We start from the raw sequence: 19,252 nt of genomic DNA on the forward strand, positions 1-19,252 counted from the left end.
ATGTAAACCAGTTGCTGAAATCACTGTTTGTGACCTGAGCTATTGATTAGCTATTGGTCAGTCAGCTAGCCATTGCTTACACGTTAGTGAGCACGCGCATCTGAAGTTATAAAGTTAACTCTGTTTCTTTTTTTGAGCAGACAAGACACCACCATCACCACCACCACGACCATGAGACACCAGATAGGTACCAAGATGTAACCAAACATACAGTAATGTAGATGTGTAACAGGAAAGAAAGGATTTCTTATTTTATCTCCATGCAAACCCCCCCCCCCCTTTATAGTTAGTAAACTCATTTATAAAATGCAACTGAGAATCTGTCTCTATCTATCTGCTATCTAGAGATCTAATATTTTGGAAACTCTTGGTGCCAGAACACTCAAATAATGTTATGAAAGTAAGCCAAACTACATTTTTCCTGAACTCATACAAGTTATTTCTTTCAAGCAGTGGTGAATTAAAGAGGGAAAATGGGTGGTGGTGGTGGTGGTGTCGTACATGGTCTCTATCTTCATTTGAATTGTGCATGAGTCCCAAGTGGGATATACAGGGGCAGAAGAGTTTCATATACTTGCGTGTTCTGTACCACCAAATATAAGTACACGTACAAACGCCAGTTTATAACCACTAAGAAGTATGATAAAGTGGCAGCTTTTCCTTTGTGCTTTGAATAGAAACAGATGCACATGGATGTATAGTGAAAGAGCACCGCTTCTCCCCAAACACAGGTATTTGATGCAAGTAGATAAATGAATCTGCCCTTAGAGCTGAGCTAATTTACAACAGGCCACTGCTAAGTTTCAACGATTTACTGAACAAATTTAAATAAACTGGTGCAAAACAGGGATCTGGGAAACCCAGCTAAAAATCCCCATACTATCATAAAGCTCACTGATCAATTAATAGCTCCTTGGTTCATTTGCTTGGGATAAATCAGTATTTCAGCCTAAGCGACATCACAGGGTTATTTAGAGGGTACAATAGGGAGGGAAAACAACATACACTGACCTGAGCTACTTGGAGAAAGGTAGGGAATACAATCTATGAGGATTCAAGGAGTTTCTTTCAGGAACGAGGGAAACTTGGGGTAAGGATGGAATTCTTCAGATCTCTAAAAATATGTAGCATAGCTCTAACATCCAGTGCAAAAGGGTCAATGCAATGGAGCATGGGCCAGCAGGAACCAGATTCCAAGTTAGGTAGCTGGCCTGTGGCCTCAGTAATTTACATGGAAACCCAATATGAACAAACCCCACCATCCTAGCTGAAGGAGAAACATACACAAAAACAGAGGTATTTTGAACGTTTTTACAGTTGTCAATCTTCATTTTAATTTTTATTTAAAGCAGTTTCGCGATTTTTGCTGGGCAAATTGTTGGTTTTTTTAACGTTCAAAATGCCCACTTCTCCCTCACATACACATGTGGATACCTTGTATTTTTGGCAAAAATACTACGCAAAAGAGAGGTCAAATCCAAACTTAGACCTCAGAAGCATAAGTTCTGACCAGGAGTCTGAAATGTGCTTTAATGGAGTGCGCATTTTGGAAGTCTGCAAATAATTTAACTAAAATTGCTACATCCCACTTAGGCATCTAACTTTGGAAAGATTCTGTGAGAGTTCTAATACTATCGCTCCATCATACCATAGGACTGATATAAAACAACCTATCACACACTTTTAGTCAATAGCACCACACCCTCCCTCTTGCAGAGTGTACTGGATTTCTCTGCCCTATTTGAGGGGAAAAAACCCAATGTAGGAGCATATCTGAAGCAAGCCATTGCTCTCAACTGCCTGGTGACAGAAGCTAAAGAGGCGGTGGATAGGGAAGGAGAGCAAAGGGCACAGAGATCCTTTGGGGACGCACTGGTCTGCAAGAATACATGAGCATCAAGGCTCAGTTAAAGCCACTTTTCAAATAGGACAAACTGTTGCCTGGCCATCATCAACACCAAGATCACACTGTTGCCAGAACACTCAAGGAGGTTTTGAAAGATACGTGGCATGAAGGCACCTGAGATGCACCTGGAGGAATCACAGGGGCTGTAAAAGGATTGCAAGACCATGATTGCCTTGTGGCCATGGCAGGTGAGGCAGGACCACTCAGTTTTTGGCAAGCTGGAACACACAGGAAGCTTGGGGGGATTAACATTCCCAGAACTGGTGTTGATCCTTGTGCCAACACCCACCCTCCCCCGGGCACAAACCGCCTCCAGTTCAGGATGCATTTCTGTTTAGTCCCACTAACCCTTGAAGGGGTCTGTGGGGACAAGGCGGAGAGAGATGAATCTTCACAACAATATTTGACTCCTAGTCTTTTCTGCTTTGGACAATTCCAGTCACAGCATATCTGTATCCTCCATGCTGAAGCTGCTTCTGCGACTGCTAGCCTTTGAAGCCTCAGGAGACACAGCAGAGAACAAGGGATCAGATGCCACAGGCAGCATGGTGTCTTCCATTAACATCAAGTCCAGTTCCTTCTTGGACAAAGAGGGGAAGGAGACGTTTTGGCTGGGGTCTAGCGGGTCATGGAATCCTCTGGAGTTGTCATCAAAACTCAGGCTGTGTGTGAAGTCCAGCTGATGGTAAGGGGACTGTGGAGGAGCATAGGAAGGCTGGTGCCGAGTTTCCTGATCAGGATGTAGTGGTGGCTGCTGCTGGATCTCAGTTGTTGTCCCCTCCTCCCTGGAGACCTCTTGCTTTACAACCTGATGAGCTAATTCAGCCACATTCATGCCGGAGGGTGAAGTGGCAGGCAGTCCGTGGACTCTAGCCTGCATCTCTAGCTCCTGTAGGACAAGGTACACATAGATTTTTAAACAGTTTTTATGCAAAGCCATCTGTTGCTATCTTCTGCCAGCAGGCAAAGGCTTTTTCATTTTGTTTGGCATTCTCTGATCAATCCCTCCTTCCTGATTAAACTGTTGCTTTTATGTGTTGCATTTTGCATATATGACAGCTGGGTTTTTAATCGTTTTAATGATCAGCATTTTGGGGAAAGGAGTTGATCTTAATGTGTGATTTTATTACTTAAGTTTTCATTTGTTAGCTGCCTTGATGGCCCTTGTGAGAGCAGAAAGATGGGACATAAATTTGTTAAACAAAATAAATAAATAAATAAAAAGTCAAAGTCTCAGAAATGACACTAATCTCATCAATTCCAGCAGCTCTAGAATGACCTTGCCAGAAGTCCACTATAAACAGAGCATATCGCAGCAGATATATAGTTACCTTAGTCTTTGTTACACATGCTTGGGAACGTCCCAGCTGGACTACTATAATAGGCTCTAAGTATGGCTGCCTTTGAAGATCTTTGAGATATTTCAATTGGTTCAGAACTTTGCCGCCTGCCCTTTAGGAGATGTGAGCTAACAGGAGTAAGTTACACCAGTGCTGAAGATTTACATTAACTCTGGGCTTGTTTACTAGTTAATCCACTGATTTTCAAAGGCCCAACCTCCCTCTGGCCCAGAATACATGCTGAATAAGTCTTCCTGTGCATAAATAATCACCTGAAGAAGACTTGCTCTGATTCCTTTCTTCATCTGAGACTGGTTCAGAAGAAAGGCAGGGCCTTCTTAGGGATAGTGCCTTCATTAAGGATCTTCTCTCCACAGAGAAGTTCTCATCTTTATTTTATTTTCTAAGATAATTTTTAGATTCTTACTTTGGCAGGTATTTCAGAGCACTGCATGATTATGACTGGCCTGTCAGTGGCTGAAAATTGAGTTTCTAAAGCAATTCATCTACAGTTGTTCGGAAGGGGTCATGGTTAGTGGTACAGCCTCTGCTTTGCAGATCCCCGACTTTTCAAGGTCCCAGACTCAATTCTTGGTCTCTCCAATTTACAAAGTCAGGTAGTATGTGAAGTAAAAACTTTGAGCTGAGACCCTGAAGAGCTACTACTACTCTGACTTGGTATAAAACAGCTTTGTGTGCACAATAACTGTTTGAAGTTCTGTTGCTTTTAGTCATTTTATAGCAATGAGTTTTAAACTGAAATTTATAGTAAACGAATAAGTAACATTATTAGAATATCCTGCTTTGCCGATAGCATTTGTTAACCAAACATAACCTGAAAATGTCCAGTCTTTTGTTGCCCAGATATCTTGTGTCAAGCACATCACAGACATTTATACTTTACATAGGTCAGTCCGAGTTAAAAATTCACATTAAGACTCTTGCAAAAAATATTAGCCCTGTGAGACTTAAAGACTAACAAAGTTATTGCTGCAGGAAACTTCAAAGACCTTCAGCCTCAGCAAGTCACCCATGTATTAGAGTTCTGAATTGCATCGTACAGACCATGAGTACAAAGAGACTTCTGGATTCCCCATTACCCTCCTTGCACTGGTCCTGACTGCTCCCAAAAGCAGATTTAGGAAAGACTGAACAAAAAACATGGGCATGTGGTAGGGGGCGGGACTGAATGAAATTGCCTTCATCTGCAAGCAGTGAGATAGTGAAAGAGGATGATTTCACCCATTTTCGCCTTCTCAAGACAGCCCTTCTGGCAAATTGTCTCGAAGTCTTCCTAGGCTTTTCACATCACCTTTTCAGAGCTGTAAATAAGCTGATGGGGGAAGAGGGTGGGGGAAAGATCCACAATTGCAATCACCATCCACTTCTGGTTTGTAGGATCCTCTGTCTTTAGACAATATTGCCATAGGGCCAAACTAGTTGAAACAGTGAGATCTCTCTTACAAACATTAGAGGAAGCCATCTATGATTGGTTATAGTGAGCCACGTGAGCAGCTAAGAAGCTTCCACCACAGGTGAAATGTTGAAAGCCAACATACCCATTTGCTTTGTAGCAAGGGCTGTTAATCTATTTCATGCCTTACCTGAAAGTCAGATTATGAGACAATGCTACTAAGGTGGGTGGCTTAAGGGATGGATAAAAGCTTAGAATGTCTTCCATGAGAAGGTAAAGGGAATATAATTTCTACTAGCATGCAAAAGAGAATGAGAATGCATGAGCATAGCACAAAAATTTGAAGACCCACTTGTATGCGGAGCCAGAGGTGCTTGTTCGCCATTTCCAAACGTCGAGAATGATTCTCGAGATCTCGTGACCTCTGCAGATCCTTCTGCATCCTTCTGATGTAATCCACAGAGGCCTTCAGGATTGTCCCTTTGTTCCAGCGTACATCCCTGAAGTAAAACAAGGAAGGCATCAGAGATTACTTTAGATTATGGAAAGTGCTTGGGACAGTCATACATAGAGAATGTCTGATGTCCAAAATTCCAAGGTAATGAAGGAAGGGGCTAAAAATTTATAATGGTAATTTAATACATTATTTACATTTCCCTGGGGGCCAAAGAAATACATTAAAAAATCCTGGGACACTGAACTAACTGCCAGAAAAAACAATTAATTAATTAAAACTTGTCTGCCTTTTAAGCTGGCATGCCAGCTGAGAAAACACAAGGTTGGCACAAGAAAAAGTTGTACTGAACCATCAGCAACAGCAGAGGATTATCATGTAAGAACTGATGAAGAACCAGTGTCTCCACAACACTAACTTAATTAGATGTGATGTGCATTGTTAGCTTATTACCAGTCAGCTCTATGGTATGCCTGGATGATATTTAGGAACAATTAGCTATAGGAATGGTGGCTGGAGCTGGGCCAAGATGATCACCACTGGAGCATTCCCTAATGCAACGCTCTTTCTTAGTGGACAGTTTATATAATAAACTGGAGCAACAGGCTAAATGCTTATTGGATCAAGGGAATCCAACAAACAGTAAAACACACGATTAAACTGACTCTTCCTATCTGATTTAGAGAAAGCAGAGAGAATCATTTCAGAAGGTAGGAGTGTTGGTGTGAAACAGTACAACTACATTTGAGACCAACAACCCTTCAACAGATACCACAGAGAGTAAAGGCTTTCTAACGTTAATTTACTCAACATATATTATCTATTTATACAACCAACCAGATTTTCAAGGCTATGTTGTATTTACAGTGTGAGCAGCAACATTTATAGCTTTTGCGCTATTCTGAATGAGTTTTGTTTCATTCAGTTGTCAGATTCTTTAAATTAAAATTTTCGCATCAAGCTTAGTGGGCATTTGCAAATACTTTAAACCTTTTCAATTGTATAGATCTAGGAATCATTATTAGAGTGAGAGGGAAGATAGAGTGTTGGCTCCAACAGAGTCAAAGCCTGCATGCGGAAGGCCTCAGGTTCAATTGCTCCATTTCCAGTTGAAGGATCCAGATTGCAAGTATTGAGAAAGACTATTATCTGCCTGAGATCCTGGCCAATCAGAACAGAACTGAGATGGAGGGACCAAAACATATCGTGAAGATTTTTTTTTTGCAGCAGGAATTAAAAATACTGTTTTAAGAGGATATGGGAAAGTGATAATTTCATAGCTAGCTCTGCTCTGATTATGTTTCTCTGCTTGGTGTCCTGTCTAGGAGATAGCACAATTCCCTCCCTCCCTCCCTCCCCCTCCCCCCCCACTTTAACTTCCACCAGAACCTACAGGTCTCCAGCTTTAGGGATCAGCATTCCCAGTTCCTTAATACGATCATTGATGTTGAACCTTCGTCTTCTTTCAACTAAAGACGGAAAAGAAGAAAAATGTCAGGAAGCTGTTATAGGGATATTTCTTAAGTCATTACAGAAGGCACTGATACAACGTGAACCCAGTGTGAAGGAGTTTCACAGATTACTTCCTTCAATTGGGTCTACCCCATTACATCCCATTTCCTCTACCTGCTTGTGGAATATAATTGTCCAGGCAGGATTTAAGTTTTGACTTTCACTTGAGGTAAAGCCTGTTGGCTGAACTCTTCAGAATCTGGTGTGTCCATCTCATCCAGATATAAAGCAACCCACATGAAAGGAAATGGGCTGAACAGAAGGTTCTCAGCACCTGATTTCTGCATCCATTAACTGGAGTTGCCCAGGCAGATAATTCCAAATGCTGTACTGCTACAGAACAAATAACCAGCTGCCAGTTCTAGTCATCTGTAACTGGAGGAGGATGAATCATCACAGGGAAGAAGAATGCTGAGCCTTGGATTCAGCCCCCCTCAAGCATTTTTCCCAAACAGATGACCCCATGGCTACAGTCACAATTTAGTTGGGAAGTTTAAGTGTGACATCCAGTGGCTCTCAATATATATATATATATATATATATATGAGCGTCAAGTATTGAAAGAAATAATTCATCACTGAGCATTGGAGAGTACAAAAAGTTTATAATCTAATATTTGACATAAGAGATAACAAAGGAAGATAGAGCTAAACAGAACTCATTTCAACGCCAAGAGACACAGACAAAATAGAAGTGTTTGTAACTTAATGTGGGCTGAAAAGAAAGGGATACTTGCCACATGGACTGTATTTTAATGTATTTCATTTTAATGTATTTAATGTATTTTATTGTAATGTATTTATTTTAATCTGTATTTTATTTTAATATTGAATGTAAGCCGCTCTGATACCTATGGGGGAGAGCAGCATATAAGTTTGATTAAATAAATGAATAAATGAATGAATGAATGAATGTAGTCATTCAGGTCAAAAGGTTATTATGATTTTTTAAAAAACAACAACAGTGCAACAGGTTACTTCCTGGAAGTAGCTGTACAGAATTCTAAGACATTCACTATTTTTTTAAAAAGAGGCTCTCTGCTTTAGAGGAGACAGTTACCTATGTGAAGATTCTACCTTCTTCTCTGACCAGTCACAGCACATGTTTAGGATAAACCCAAAAGTGTGACTTTCTTTTTGCCTGTTCCAAAGGCAGTAATGATGGGAGTGGAGGGGGACTGCTCATCACATTTTCTCACTTGGAATTCTACTGAAAGCAGGTATTTCTTTTTCTTTTTGTTAATGAAGTCTAACAGAGAACTGTGCAATTGCAGATTTCCTCCAGACAGAGGCAGCATAGTTACATGAATGAATACTACAATAGTGCCGGAAGTCAACCAGGTGATAAAAATACTTACATGATATCCAGGTGGATTAGACAAAGGCAGTAGGAGGAAAGAAAAGAGATCTACAAGCATAGGCCAGTTCTATGAACTTTCAAGAAACATCTCCATTTGCAATTCTGGGGTCCCCCGTATCAGGATAAGCTAGATAGCTGCATTAAAGTAAAAGGTAAAGTTTCCCCTTCAGTCATGTTCGACCCTGGGGTACCACTGCAAGCAGTGATTTCATAGGCAAGCCGTTTTTGTGGGGTGGTTTGCCATTGATTTCCCCAGATATTCTTTACCCCCTAGCTATGTGCTAGGTACTCATTTACTGACCAAGGAATGGATGGATGGCTGAGTTGACCATGAGCTGCCAGGATATCTGGCAGGATATCTGACCCACAAAGAGCTCGAACTCCTGACCGTGTGAGTGGCAGTGCAAGCACTTAACCACTACGCTGCATGAACTAAACAATAACACCTTGATGTTGGTTGTGATACAATTGTATCCTCATTCCATCAGGGATTAACTTGAGTATTAGAAGGCCCAGTCAGTGTAAGCAGGTATACCAGCCTTGGAAGTCATCGTTCATTGGCTCTCCCAAGGTCAGGGCAGTGCAACATGCTAACTAGCAGTAATTTTTTGAAAACCAGAACTGGTGATGGTAAAAGGATGGGGGGGGGGGGGGGCAAAAGTATTGGCGCACGGGTTTTCTGGAAGAATCCTAAAGGGGAAGTATCTCATGTGGATACACTCTGCATTCAACATGACCGGGGCAGATCGGTGCTGCTGATATTATTAGATCTTACCACATTTGATGTGGTCGATCACAGTCTTTTGACCCACCGCCTGACTGTTTCCGGGGTCCAGGGCGTGAACTTGCAATGGGTCGCCTTGTTCCTATGGGACTGGAGTCAGCAAGTGAGGGTTGGTGAGAGGGTTTCCCAACGGTGCCCACTTCATTGTGGTTTGCCACAAGGGGCCCTATTATCCTCACTGTTATTTAACATCTATATGACCCCTTGCTCAGTTGGTATGGAGTTTTATATGCTGATGACACTCAGCTCATTCTGTTGATGGAGGGAGGATTTGCTGCTGCCCCAGTGGCTTTGCAGCACAGTTTGGAAACTGTCACTGGATGGTTGAAGCAAAGCAGGTTAAAACTGAACCCCATCTAAGACAGAGGTCCTGTGGGTGGGTCACAAAGGGAGGAGGGGCTTCAGCCACTGTTACTCAAGGGGGTCTCTCTACATCTGTTTGTAGCCTGGGGGTCCACCTGGATTCATCTCTATCTATGGAGACCCAGGTAGCCCGTACAACCTAGGTCGTGTTTTTTCATCTGCACTAGGCACAACGGCTGGCACCTAACCTCTTCCAGACCGACCTGGCCACTGTGATGAATGCTATGGTCACCTCCAGATTAGACTATTGCAACTCTCTACACGGGCCTTCCTTTGCGGCTGATCCGGAGGTTGAAGTTGGTCCAGCATGCAGCAGCACGGCAATTCACAAGTAGTCTATATGGGACCATATCTCTCCTGTGCTGCGCCAGCTGCACTGGCTTCCAATGGATCACCTTCAAGGTATTGGTGCTAACCTTTAAGGCACTCCGCAACCTGGGGCCCTCATACCTTAGAGACCACCTCTTCCCCTACGTCCCCACCTGGCCTCTGCGCTCTGTGGAGGCCAACTTACTGGTGGTTCCTGACCCCTCTATGATACAGCTAGCCTCCACTCAAGCCAGGGCCTTTAGTGCCTTGGCCCCTGCCTGGTGGAATTCTCTACCACCATCCATTAGGGCCCTACAGAATCTTGAGCAATTACACAGGGCCTGAAAACAGAATTATTCCATCAGGATTTTGGGGAGAGATAGCCGCTGAAGTGAGTGCCACCCGCTGTATCTTAATCTGTATTTTAATCAGTATTCCAACCTGTATTCTAGTTTGATACGGACTATATCATCTTGACCACCCTTGTGACATGAAATGGAATGTGATTTTCACCATCTGATATTTTTGTATAATGCATGGTATATTTTGTATGGTTTTTAGGTTGTTGTTATTGGTTTTATTTCATAAAGTTTTTAATATGTACATTGTACACTGCCCAGAGCCCTTTGGGGGTGCGCGGTATACTAACTCTACCAGACAGACAGACAGACAGACAGGCAGGCAGGCAGGCAGGCAGGCAGGCAGGCAGGCAGGCAGGCAGGCAGACAGACAGACAGACAGACAGACAGACAGACAGACAGACAGGTTGATGTGTATTGTCTGATGCTGTAGGCCAACCCCTATAAATGGACACAGGGTGCTATCTTTCACACTCTCTCATCTGTTTTCACTCTGCCCGTCTACCTGAGGTCTGTACCTGATGCTTAAGCTGGTATGCCCTGTTGTGCCATAGTTTGGATTATTTTTCTATGCCAAGTCTTGGGGAGGTTGCTCAGAATTCCAAACTGTTGAGACCAGGAACAATATCCCTGTAGGGTGGTTTCAGTCCTGACACTGGTGTGTTGCATCAGAAACATGCCAGCATGTTACATACTGACATGCAGTGGCGTATTTGCCAAAGGAACATGGGGTACCCCGGGCGCCCCCTAGTGGAGGGCGCAAAAAGTTCAGGTTTGTTTGTGTGTTTTTTGTACTTTTAGTGTTTTTTCAGTTTTTGGCCTGCACGGCTAGCAGCACCAAAATTTCAGGGATTTTTCAGGAGACTCTCCTGATGATACCACCCAAGTCAGGTGAGGTTTGGTTCAGGGAGTCCAAAGTTATAGACTCCCCAAAGGGGTGCCCCATCCCCCATTGTTTCCAATGGAAGCTAATAGGAGATGGGGGCTACACCTTTGAGGGTCCATAACTTTGGACCCCCTGAACCAAACTTCACCAAACCTGGGTGGTATCATCAGGAGAGTCTCCTAAAGATACCCTGAAATGTTGGTGCTGCTAGCTTAACAATTGCCCCCCTGACAGCAGGCACACTCCAAATTTCCCCAGATTCTCCTTTTAAATCCACCCCCGTCGGCATGAATTTAAAGGGAGAATATGAGGTCCCCAGTTTAAACATTGAAGGTGATGCTGTTTCAGGGTGGGGGAGAATCCACTCCAAAACAGCATCATTTTCAATGTTGTGTTAACTGGGGACCCCAGATTCTCCGTTTAAGGTGGATTTAAAATAAGAATCTGGACTGCCTAGTTTAAACACCATAGAAAGTGATGCTGTTTGGGTATGGATTCCACTGGAAGTGTTTTGTGAGAGATGGTGCTGAAATTTTTTGGTAAATGTTTTGCTGGGAGTGATTTGTGAGAGATTTACATGCTTAATACCCACCTGCACTGGCCTGGAGCTGTTTCTCTGGCTAACAACCTACCTCATAGGGTTGGTGTGGGGAAGGGAAGGAATTGTAAAGGAATTCCAGACAGGTATCACTCACTCAGATTATGATTGTCCTTCTTCTGACGTTCCTTTGCCAGAGCACGGTTCTCAGCATCTAAAAAACAAAAATACAACTGAATCAGTGAGCCAGAAGAAACAAATGCAATATTTAATGTGCTCATGCTCCCCATTGACAATTCAGGTATGAACCAATTGCTCACACCCTACCATATTACCTGTGAGTTCTCTCTTCTGGGTGAGATCAGCAGGGCAGGAACTGCTGGTGATGCCAACCAGGGAGGGTGTCATCTGAGGGTCACTGCTGTATACATTCATATGGCTGCTAGAGAGTGGTAGCTGGAAAAAAAAAGAGGGAAAGAAAGAATTATCTGACTGTGGCATAAGAAATATCCTTGCTTGAGTAAGGGGCAAAATAGTAGCCATATGCAAAAGCTGTGGATCCAAACAACCAGATTCTCCCACGCCTCCTCAGTGAGTGGTAGTAACTTCTAACCAAGAATAGGACTTCTTAAAAATCAGGCTGTTTCCATGAAGGACTCCATTGCCATGGTTGTTTCAGTGAGACTACACAATTTATGGTAGTTGAAGGTTGTTCCCACGAGGACGTCTTCCTTGGGTTTTTTAGTATTCACATAGATTGTAAACGTGGGAGTTGGTGCCGAGCGGTCGCTCTTCGTTGAGCTCCTCCACCTTTTAAAGATAAGTTTTAAATTTCTCCTACCCTTTGTAGTTTTATCTCTTAGCATTTAGCACTTTCTTTTAAATTAGAGCTTTCTGTTGCAATTTTGTTGAGACAGACTATAATAAAGAACCTTCTGAGCTGATATTTTAAAACCAGGCTAAAATCCACAATACTTTAATAATAGCAGTGCTGACTAATGAGTCTGTTTCCCTTTTGTTTTTAAAACAAGTTGTGTACTTCTGAAGCCTGGAGCTTCCCTATCATCAGGTGTGGTTGAACTGCTGGTTTATCATTCTATTATTTTTATCTCTATTTTTATTTTCTTGGCTCCAACCAGAGAGTTTGAGGGTGTTTTTTTTTTTTTTTTTTTTGCTGGCTCATTCCCTGACCAGCTGGTGTGAGAGACGCCACAGCCCCAACTCCTCAGCTAAAAAAGCCTTGAGACTTCTAATACTAAAGTTTTGTTTTTTTTTAACACCAGCTGTCAAGGTTCTGCTCTTTTATATTATATATTTTCAATGAACTTCTGAAGTTTAAATGAACTTTCTTTGAAGTTTGCTCTTTTAACCCTTTATTAGCTACTCTTGAAGTATTTTTTTATGGCGTCAGCCTTTTGCCATCTCTCCTTAAGCCGTCTGTTTTAGCTTAGTGTAAATAACTGCTCCTAGTGTGAATATCATTTTACTCATTGTCTGATTGTTTTACGGTTGCTATCTAAAAATGAAGAACGGGGAGGAAACGGTACCTTTCATCCCCACACACTCTCCATGCCAGAAGTCTAGTAAACAGACTAAAATTGACCAAGTTTTTCACCGACAATTACCCCTCCAGTGGAGAGGCAATCTTCAATTGAGGGCTTAACATCATCAAATAGATTTGCTTCCATTGGAAGCTAACCTGGAGCTGGAGGATATGTTTCCAAGCCCTGCAGAAGAAGTTTTTGCAACAAGCCCATCTCCAACTGGTTTAGGAAAAACAGGATGCTTTTAATTCCAAGTTTACAAAAGCCTCCAAACAAGAATAAAAGAACTTACAACACATGACAATTTATACATTCGACAGGAACTTTTCTCTAATGAGTTGATTTTAATTTCAAAAACTCTTGACCTACTTTTAAAAAATTTTGTACCACCCTGGGGGCTAAATTAGATCTTTGATCTCCCATCAAATTTTAAAGATACAAGCTTCAGGAAATGGATCTGACGCGGTAGCTCCCTTTTATTCAGACATTCTCGCCCATTGGCCTTCAAGGCCTACGCCCCACCCGGCAGTTAAAGCTAGTTAATATGAATTCGCTAGCATTTTGCAAAAGAGCAAGTGGTGTTGTATATTGGACATTCCAAGCTAAACCAAAATAGGTGGTCAAATTATAGAGCAATTAGGTCTTCTTTGAGCCAGTTGTTAAAGTGTGCTCCAAACAAGACTCAGTTGACTTCATATGTGAATACTTTTGCCCCCTGTGGATTACTATAAAAGAATTGCCCTAACTTTTAGTACATCTAAAATGCCTTCTTCACTATTGTTGAAACATCGCCACTTTTTTTTTTTTCCAGAAGGTATGATATTAAAAATATATGCTTTTCTTTAGGAATACTACTATCCACAGACTCATTGAGGACACCTTACATGCTACACCTTCCGGACAAGAGAAATGCAAATTTAAAGGAGTTCAACAAAGCGTTTTACTGCTGTTGGAAACTCTAACAAAACTGGACTCTCCTCAGAAGCTTTCTCCAAAGGAATCAAAGACCACTAGTGGATGAGTGGAAGCAACTCTGGAGACGTCCGCTGAATGAAATCCACCTTTTCCTGCACCAACATAATATCCTTGAGGAAGTGGAGGATGTTTTGCGCTCTCAATTCTGCTCCTCAATTCCTGTTCCAGAGGCCTTGGGGATGTATTATGCTCTGGAAATTCCCCTTCTTGCCCAACCTTACTTGCCTATAATCCTGCAATTCAAAGTTACTGTTCTCCAGATAACTCTCCTAATGAAGCAATTTGCGTGCCCATAAGTAAAGGGGGGGGAAAAGTTGTCTGATAAGATGGACACAATTGAGTTTGAAATTGACTTAAGATCTACTAAAGTGCTTCAAACTCAACCACAAAGCCCAAAGAGAAAACGTGGGCGCAGGAGCTGGCTGAACTTTCAGCTCCAATGGATAATAATTGCCCCTCTGGATTTCGTGATCTTTCTAGTATTCACATAGCACTGCCTTTATTTTGTCCACTTTCTGAGTTTTCCTCCGCTTTGCTATTATTTCTGAAACCTGATTTTGTACAAGCTTTGCTGAAAGATCACATCAAAGTGGGACCACAGCAAGGTGGACTGCAGGATACACACTCAAACCTCCCACCCACTTTGACACCATTTTATTGCCATCATTCCCTTGTGCTCAATATTTGTCAAATTGCTTAAGCTAAAGACTGTTTGTTCCTTTGATTGGGAAAATAAGGAGACTTGTTAGTCTGACCCTGGAATAATTCCTGCCTGATCTACAGTAGGCCCATGAAATGGGATTCACAGGTAGCCATAAGGTCCTCTTTTTCTCTAGGAAGAAGTTATAACTTAGTACAGCTTTGCAGGCATAAGGTCTGCAAGTCAATTCCTGACATGTGATATCTGAAGCAGCAATGCCAACCCACACTTAAAAAGCCACTTCCAGTTCGATGGGAAACTTCTAGTATGGATAATGGGAATACAGCTGGACTTACTATGGAAGCTCATATCCTATACCCACGATATATTCAGAGAGGTGCGTGCCTATCTTCTGCCCCCCAGCAGCTGTTAAATTGCAACATAACATGACAGCATAATCGCAAAGCATCTTAAATGTATCTCCTTGCTGACTTCCCACACTTCCAATTTAGCAGCAAAGAATGCCAAACGGAGAGGGAAGGGTGCCATTTGAACAAAGCTGAGAACCATTTTGACAAGTAAGTACACAGGGAAGCACGAGAAAATATTCATTTTTGCCAAAATACCTCAGTGAAAGAGATTAAATAACATTTTATTGACCTCCATCATTTGGAAAATGCAGATGCAAGTCAAGGGAATATGTTCACACAGGAGGGGCTACAGCATTAAGAGGGCAGAGAACCATCCATTGCCTAGGGTCAAGCCATGTATTACATCTTCTCTGGTTATTCCACTTTTCTGCAGTGAAATTCTTCCTCTTAATGCACTCATGTTCAAACAGAAAATATTATAGTTGTTGGAATGCAGCATCTCCCCCATACCCTATCTACTTACTAAGGCAAGGGGTATCCTATTGGGTCTCCTTCAGATGGTTTGTTTATTGCATTCCCATGGGGTCTCCTTCAGATGGTTTGTTTATTGCAATGGGAGGTGAAAGGCAAGTAATCCCCACAAGAACTCCCAAACTGACAATATGTGCGAGAAGGAGGAAGTGGCTTCTTAACAGGGGCAAATGGCTGCTTATTTTGCCTCTAGAAACATTTGAATGTAGCTCCACTAAAGGTTTACTACCCTTCTGCCCAGACAGTGGTCTTCTGGTACTCCTTCTGCCTTTAATCCCTCCCAAAAAATGACTGTCAAAGGCAAAAGGAAGGGACTCACAGTATTAGGTGCATACATACTGCTTTGATTACTACAGCCCTACAGTAGTTGCCAACTGCATGATGTCTTCACTGGCACTACCCATCTGAAAGGAAAAGGGACACTCTTTTCAAATATGCTAGATTTAAAACAACAAAAACAAAACTATTCAGGCACATGCACAGATGTTGGAAACACACTCTAAGTTTAAGAACTTCATCTAAGAAATGCTTAGTTTTCTGTTGAAAAGAAAAAAGTGTTTCTCCACAGCCAGCATATCCCTCTTAACTTAGAGTCGACTATCCTGCCCCCCCCAAGATCTTCTTGCACACATACCATCTTTGATGCACTTTAACTACCTATTATCCTCCCAGAGAGGACTCCACCTGACCTCCCTTTCTTTACTGGGGTGATCTTAATTGAATTGGCCATATTAGGGGCACCTATTGCGATACTAACCGCTGTTTTAAGTAGCTTTTAATGGATTATTAAGTATTGTTGTTATCGACATTGAATGACTAGGTATATGTGGGACATTGTTGTTCATCTACTTCAGGAGACTCCCTCTAGGATGGGCAATGTAATTTATAAATCGAAACAATAAATAAATAAAATAAATATACATGACACAAATAATCCGAATATTGTGTGTTTTAAGTGAGGAAGTGGAAGGAAGGAAGGAAGGAAGGAAGGAAGGAAGGAAGGAAGGAAGGAAGGAAGGAAGGAAGGAAGGAAGGAAGGAAGGAAGGAAGGAAGGAAGGAAGGAAGGAAGGAAGGAAGGAAGGAAGGAAGGAAGGAAGGAAGGAAGGAAGGAAGGAAGGAAGGAAGGAAGGAAGGAAGGAAGGAAGGAAGGGAGGGAGGGAGGGAGGGAGGGAGGGAGGGAGGGAGGGAATTGCTTCAGAGTAGGGACAGAAGGGTCAATTTGGACCAGGCATATACCCCCATCCTCATCATGTGGATTGGAAAGGAGTAAATCTTCCTCTTGATCAAAATTTCGCTCCCCTTGCAGTTGCTTTTTGCCTTTAAAAATCCTATGGGAGATCCTAATCACGTATCTCCCTTGACACTGTAATTTATTCTACATTCTACCATAATTCCAATATCTCCTTGCATAATTCCAGTAGCCAAGCTAGACAACAGAGCAGTGTGTCTGTAAGATGGCATTTACCACAGATGGAGGGGGAACTAAACGTTTAGCCTAATCTTCTCTCAGATTTCTAGAGATCCCAGAAAGCCTAGATAGGACCAATTAACTATCAGCTCCCTACCAGCGCGGGGCTAATCGGCCATGCTGATACAGAGGTTGATGGGGAATTAGAAGAATTCCTGAACATCTGGAGAGCCGCAGGTTCCCTACCCCTGTTCTAGGTCCTTACTCCCTCATTTTCTTTTAATTAGATGGTATATTTGATACAGGGCAACATTCCAACACTCCATGCTGTGCCATCAGTGTGAAGTGGTACAGTCCAACAAGAGTTGCAGCATATGCGTGGCTGGTTATATAGTATAACTGTAAGGGATAATTTTTGAGGCAAGGCAGATCCTGGAGTAGATGTGGGCTCACTACTTACTACTTCCTTCATGAAGTCTTACAGAAAGGTATTGGGAATAGCAAGGCTGTATCCACACTCCATTTTGTAATTCTGCAAGAACCATCCAACAAACCCCTGTGCCCCCATGCAAGGAAGCCACATACACACCTCCCTCTCTGGATTAGAGCCAATGTTAAGCATGGCCATTGGACTGTTCGGGGTGCTGTTCCCTGCAGAAGACGACATGACATGGCTTGGCCGGACACCAGGTGATGCTGAAGGGGGAGGCTTGGGAGACGGAGCACTGAGCAAAGGAGCAAACTTGTTCCCATACGTTTCAGACAGGTATTCTTGGACCTTCTTGTCTCGTGACCTTTGCAGGTGGTAAGTGGTAGGGTTCTCCAGGAAGGACTGAACCTGAAAGCAAGTTATTCAAAGGTGTGAGGAGGGACGAGAAGAGAAACAGAATAATCATATAAAAAGTGACATCAATTTTCAGGCACTCAGAAAAAAATGATTTTTTAACATATGGAATTTTATTATGTATTATTTCAAAAATTAATATGCAGACTGTAACAGAGACTGCTCAAGGCAGCTCATGTGAAAATAATGTAAGACCAAAAAACCATTACTAATTAAGGAAGCACTGAAATTGTACCTTTAAGACTTCCCCGGGCACAGGGGGTGGAGACTGGAAATTAACCGGCGTATTGATGGCAGGGGTTGGAGCTATTGGCATTTGCTGCTGTTGCTGCATGAAATGCATCATTGCCTGCTGCTGCATGCGCTCCCGTTGCTCCTCTTGCTGTACTTGCTCTCGCATGAGCTGCATCCGCAGGCCAATGCGTGACGCCATAGTGCACGCTTTGATTCTGCCCAAGGGTCACTTAAAGTCCTAGAAAAGAAAGTTACAGAGTTTAGCCTCAAAGATTCACCATGGAGATAATGGCCTTTTCCACACAAACAAAATAAAACATTTTGAGGCAGAAAACAAAACGTTCCCTCTGAGGAGTTCCACAATATTTTTAGCCCAAACATTTTACTTCCAGCCTCAACATGTTTTAAATGCAAGCTCAGTTTTAGCAATTCTTTTGTTGAAACGTTTTGAAGACTTTCCGGCTTGCTATGCATATTTCTTTAAAATGTTTCCCATGTCTTCCATTTTCTGAGCTCACTCAATCATCTCACCTGTTTATTTCCATCAAGTTTTTTTTATTGAGGTGTGTGTGTGATATCTTTGAAGCCACAAGCACACAACCTATGAAGAATTGCAGTACAAGGGTTTGAAGCATCAAATCTGTGGAGAATTTTTTTTAAAAAGGAACAAGCACAAAATGATGGCCAAGAATCACAAACAAATTGGGGAGGGGGGGGGGGTTGACAATGTTTTGCAAACATTTGACTTATGCAGAAAAAGCCAATGTTAGACAAACAGTGCAATCCTATGAGTTATTCCAGACTAAATTAGGGTTGTAAGCTTCAATCAGCAACCTCCAGAGGGAAATTAGGTAATATATGGTAAAATATATGGTAAAAACCAGAAGTGACTTCATTATGTTGGGGGCAACACTCGCTAAAACTAGTAGCCTACCTACTCTAAACACACTGAAATCTATGAGCTTAAACTGGAGTAACTCTGTGAAGGATTATACTGTAACAATCACATTTTACAGCATAGGCCTAGTCATTGACTCAAGCTGCACTTACCCACTATGTGCACTATGTGCACTGGCACTTTATAGGCACTGAGAGTTATTTGTTACAAGTTATTATAACCAGAATAATAGCCACAAACCTCTCAATTCTTACTGGTTATTGTGTGGGAGCACATTTTTTTGTCATCCACATTTTTATTTTTGTTTTGGTCTGTGTCACATAAACTACAAAAACAGATAGCATTTGCACAGAAATTTTCAAACGGAAACTCAGCTGGAGTTAAGGTAGTCAAGACAAATGTTGCAAAAGCTGCGCTGAGATCTTTGCAAGAGATGAAATCATATAAGAACTGTTCATTGTAAGGCATTCTGACTACTAGTACTAACTGCAGCCACTGATAATTAGAAGTGTACATGCAGCAAATCAAAAACAAGTTTTCAGTGTTCAAATTAATTTTAGTTAATTTTACTAATTTTTCTTT

The 19,252-nt window shown here is 42.1% G+C and overlaps 1 protein-coding gene across 1 annotated transcript in view; it reads right to left on the reverse strand.

The window, feature by feature from the left end:
- Window positions 1–241: 241 nt before the first annotated feature.
- The window catches only part of TFEB (transcription factor EB), an 86,932-nt gene continuing 67,921 nt past the window's right edge, over window positions 242–19,252 (reverse strand). The window contains 9 exon segments of the mRNA XM_048498668.1: window positions 242–2,795; window positions 5,013–5,160; window positions 6,508–6,583; window positions 11,382–11,438; window positions 11,560–11,680; window positions 15,605–15,643; window positions 15,645–15,689; window positions 17,284–17,532; window positions 17,774–18,010. Coding sequence (XP_048354625.1) covers window positions 2,346–2,795; window positions 5,013–5,160; window positions 6,508–6,583; window positions 11,382–11,438; window positions 11,560–11,680; window positions 15,605–15,643; window positions 15,645–15,689; window positions 17,284–17,532; window positions 17,774–17,971 — 1,383 coding nt within the window. The 5' untranslated portion in view covers window positions 17,972–18,010 and the 3' untranslated portion in view covers window positions 242–2,345.

This window comes from Sphaerodactylus townsendi, linkage group LG05 (assembly GCF_021028975.2).
Source record: "Sphaerodactylus townsendi isolate TG3544 linkage group LG05, MPM_Stown_v2.3, whole genome shotgun sequence".
In the NCBI taxonomy this organism is placed as follows: domain Eukaryota; kingdom Metazoa; phylum Chordata; class Lepidosauria; order Squamata; family Sphaerodactylidae; genus Sphaerodactylus; species Sphaerodactylus townsendi.